General features: G+C 36.8%; 1 protein-coding gene across 1 annotated transcript; it reads right to left on the bottom strand.

The window, feature by feature from the left end:
- Positions 1 to 493: 493 nt before the first annotated feature.
- LOC105783576 (xyloglucan endotransglucosylase protein 6) lies at positions 494 to 2,450 on the bottom strand. Its single transcript, XM_012609116.2, has 4 exons — positions 2,177 to 2,450; positions 1,922 to 2,022; positions 1,383 to 1,576; positions 494 to 1,087 (listed from the first exon to the last, which is right to left on the bottom strand). Exons 1-4 carry the CDS (start codon positions 2,433 to 2,435, stop codon positions 667 to 669), a joined length of 975 nt encoding a protein of 324 aa, XP_012464570.1. The 5' UTR covers positions 2,436 to 2,450; the 3' UTR covers positions 494 to 666.
- Positions 2,451 to 4,441: the final 1,991 nt, after the last annotated feature.

Here is a 4,441-nt window from a genome sequence, read left to right as displayed (position 1 = left end):
TGAGTTTAAGAGCATCAAAACTTAAACTTGCTTTGCTTATTGTCTCGTAGATCATGGAGTTAATAATTGTACAAGAAATGGTATAAAAGAATAATTTGGACGTATATGATGATCAATGAGGCTTGTTGAAATGGGTGGGTGAAAGAGTCAGTGAGAAACAGCAATTGAACTGACTTTGCTAAATGATTCCAAAAACATGTGTTACTATCGCCAACCCTACTTCATTCATTTTGTGTTCTAATTTTCTCCATTTACCCCTTCCAAAAGAACTGATTCAACGCCGGCTTTTAGCCCTTTCTTTTGTCTCTAGTTTCTGTGTAGGATTGACAACTCCGATACCATCAACCCACATATTTTACTATGCTCTGGGGTCCATAACGCCAGACTTCATCAACATCCGCTTCTTGGTCCCGCGTGACATCCCGTGAGTATTGTACACTTATATAAAAAGTCAGAATGCATGTCCCATTAGAGCAACTAATGTCTGAACAAGTTTACGCAACACAAAACAAGAGCTTTATATACCAATTATATCATACAAAGTGGAAACAAAGCCAGAACCAAAACATGCGAGTACATGTTATATATGACTACAATTCATCATCATCATCAACCCCCCAACATATTTTACAATGTACCCCAACAAACCCTCGTAGGCCGCCACCACTAGTGGTGGTGATGCTCACACTCCACAGGCATGACAGGGAACCTAGCAGTGTCGGTACAATAGTCATACACCAAGTGGTTGGCCCTCACCCACACCAGCTGGTGGCTCTGGTGCACGCTTAGCTCCGACATTGTCGGTTCATCCCACCAGAACCTCTTCTCGCCGCTGCTCCTACATTTATCGGCAATTTCATTGGCGGCTACCGAAACCGGGCACTCGCACGCGTCGATTTCAAACCCTTTGTAGGAGGCAATGAATGGTGCATGGCTCCAATCGGTCTTCACTAGGCCACCCTGTGTGGCCCAGTCATCGGCATTCCATATTGAACTATACACGCCCATGGCTTGGTCTTTGGGAAAAGGAATCCCTTTGTGTTCCATGTTGGTGTGCACTCTTATTGGGGTCTCATCCACTAAAAATCTGATATTTAAAAAAAGAAAAAAAAAACAAATATATACGTCAAAATAATTCCCAGCACCAAGAATGTAAAAATCCAAAACGCACAAAAATCAATATATACCCACCAACATTTTAATTTCATGTCTTAGAACATAAAATAATCATTGAATGCCCTTTTCTAAAAAGAATGTAGACTTTTAACACTAATTACAACTCTTCATTAAATCCTACACTTGTTAAGTGTTTCTCTTTAACTTTTAACTTATAAATATAAGCACCCACATGTATTTAAGTATGACATTGTAACAATACTCACACAACTTGGCGCTGGTTCCAGAGGATGGAATAAGAGTGAAAGTCTTTGGTAGGGTCAAACCAAAGGTTCATCCTTTGCTCTCTGTTGCCTACACCATTGACGTACACATTGGTCTGAACGAGGTAAGGTTCACCTGTGGTATTGCCTAGAAACTCGAAATCGAACTCGTTGTGATTTGGACCGTCCGATGACATCTATGTCCCCAAAAAACATCATCAAACCAAAAAACACATCATTATCACAGCACCTAAAATTGGGTAAAAGGTAAATTAATGATGGGATGATCAATGACACTAATTTCAATCAAATGACGGGAGGAAAACAAAGCTCCTTTACCAAAATCGTGATTGATAGACATTAAAGAGAAAAAGAAGACCAAAAAATTGTTCATTGCAAGGGCTCCCCTGTCATGATTCCATAAAGTACACAGCTGAGCTGTTGTCCACCATTTGTACAAGCTCGGAACATTTTTTTATTATCATTTTCAGGCATGTTTTAATTAAAATAAAAACATTGATTAATAGTCTAATAAAACTCACATAATAAGCAGTTACAGTCCCAGCAGAGTCGCCTTCTACAAGCTTAATCTGCATGGTCACTTTTCCAAATAGATACTTGCTTTTTGATGCAAAGCCAGCACCTGATATCACCAAAACCCACCATTTTCATTAATCTATAAGCTGGCATGTTTACAACGAAGAAAAAAGTTGGAAGTAACATATTGTAATGAAAAACGGGGAGTCAATGAACATATGTAGGTGGGTATTTGGAGAGCAAGAAAGGGTAAAAATTACCCGAATAGTTGTCGAGTTTGAGCTTAAGGAGCTCTCCTTCATAGATGAAGTGATCCATAGCCCAACCAGGTTGGAAAAGCTCATCGAACTTAGCTGAGCTTACCAGACCCAGCATCATAAGACCCACAAATAGACCGAAACTCGCGCACATTTTAAAAGAGACGGCCATGGAGGGAAATGGGAGAGAGAGAGAGAGATGGAGCTCAGTGAAGCTTTTGCTCCGAATAATAGTCTGTCGAAGCAGAGAGTGGGTTCTCATTTTTATAGCCAAAAAAATTCCATTGGCTGCATGTCACGAGAGGGATCGGATATGAGGGGAGGGGCACTATCCCCTCATTTCAATGGCCACATCAGAAGCCACGTCACCCTACTTTATTTTTTATCCACGCGAGATATTCCCAAAATAAATATCGTGTTAATTTGAATGGTCCTCCCCAAACTATCCATTAAATTCTAATTTAGTATTTAATTTTTCAAAAACACCTAATTGAGTATTTAAGGTATCAATCCTGTATTTAAAGCAATAATTGCAATCCTTTTGAATACCTCAAGGTTCAAACTCTATTAATATAACTCTCATTCTCTAGATATCGAGGAAAAATCTACAACTGGAGGACCTGTTAGCGAATTAACCCAAACATTTTTGAAAAATGTAACCGTTACTATTGGCAAAGGCTGAAGTTGGGACCAAAGGTAGGCAATGTGGTAGGACATGTGTCTGTTTCGAAAGGGAGGGTTTGCAGATTTTGATGCAATAAAAGGAAGCCACGACGACAAGTACAGCTGTTTGTCTTAGCTGTCCAGTTGGGACTGGCAGTATGAGTTAAGAAAAAAGCTTCCCTCTTTGTTCCCAACTATTGGATTTTCACCTTTTACAAAAGATCTAATCCAACCCAATGTGTAGGTTAATTACAATTAAAACAGTTGATGTTAAAATTGTATACAATATTTACATTTTAATTGATCTGCTTCAATATTTTAAATATTTTTTGACTAATTTAAAAAGTAGGGTCGTATTTTTAATGCAACTTGCAGTTAACCATTTCCCTTTTTTTGTATTTTTTTCACTGCCAGCTGGACAGTACAACACTGTATTACATTTCCATATTTTTTAAAAACATTAAAAGTTGTGCAATTTAATTCCAAGAAAATATGATATTTTCAGCCTTGATGTGTGTGCCATTTAAAAAAAATGAATCTATTATTAATTAATGAGAAAAAGATAGCAATGATATAGAAAAAATTGGAGTGGGTAAGTAAATGAAGGCAGATATGTCATTAACTTTTGGGGTCCATCATTTCAAAAACAAGTAACATTAATTATTGACTTTGGTCACAAGTGTTGGGATAAGATGGGTTCAATTTAAGAACTTCGATTCAATTATTGGGTGTATGTGCAACAAAGAATGTAAATAGATTTTACCCAAAATAGATTAAAGAAAAACTCACATTCAAACTCCTAATACCTGTGCTTTCAGCAATAGTGTTATGTTAGACATGGTTTAAGGAAACCAAATGGGGAAAGAGCCCCATAATGGTACGGCAAACAAATGTACCTATACTCTACTCCTTTAACAAGAAAAAGACTCCCATGTGGCAACAGATATTTTGGGATACTGTGTATACACCCTGCCCTTGGGAGAGGGGGTCCTAGTACAAGCTATGATTATGAACGAAAGATAAGTCATGGGCAACCTTTATTGCACCAAAATGGCGATTGCTGTTTTGGCACTTATTAGGATTAGGTTTTAGATTAGATGAGAGGACTGGAATTATGATCACCTATGGAGTAGGAGCTGCAATGATGATACGCTACTATTATTGAGGTCAGGTCTGTAACGTACAGTCTTCTTTTCTTTCCTTGTATGCAGTAAGCGCAGATATTTTAGCCACGTCTCTGCCTCTTCTGCTACTTCTTTTTTCTTCTTTTTTTTCACTTTTATGACCACGAAACTGTAAAAACACCTAACCATAACGTCAACTTTTGATTTCCACTTATTAATTATTATAATCATATTCATTTCAATTGTACTATTGTAGCTATATCTACTATTATAACACCATTGCTGTAAACTCAAACTTTAACAATCAAAAATAAAAAAAAATTGTAATTTAAGGAATCATATTATATAATTTAGTCATTTTGATCCTTTTCGTTAAAATTACAAACAACAATCTACATGACAATTAAAATATCGATATAATAATAAATTTAACCCTCAATATTTACACACATATATATATATATAAATCGTATTATCATAA

Source organism: Gossypium raimondii, chromosome 13 (genome assembly GCF_025698545.1).
Source record: "Gossypium raimondii isolate GPD5lz chromosome 13, ASM2569854v1, whole genome shotgun sequence".
NCBI lineage: Eukaryota > Viridiplantae > Streptophyta > Magnoliopsida > Malvales > Malvaceae > Gossypium > Gossypium raimondii.
The sequence above is the reverse complement of the archived record's forward strand: the minus strand, read 5'-3'. Positions and strand labels throughout refer to the sequence as shown.

Bases quoted from the DNA above. Each gene is read 5' to 3' on its own strand.
- LOC105783576 (XM_012609116.2), bottom strand. From the start codon at position 2,435: ATGAGAACCCACTCTCTGCTTCGACAGACTATTATTCGGAGCAAAAGC. The intron at 2,023-2,176 runs GTAATTTTTACC...TGGTGATATCAG, and splicing joins CAAACTCGACAACTATTCGG to GTGCTGGCTTTGCATCAAAA. The intron at 1,577-1,921 runs GTGAGTTTTATT...TTGGGGACATAG, and splicing joins GGACTGTAACTGCTTATTAT to ATGTCATCGGACGGTCCAAA.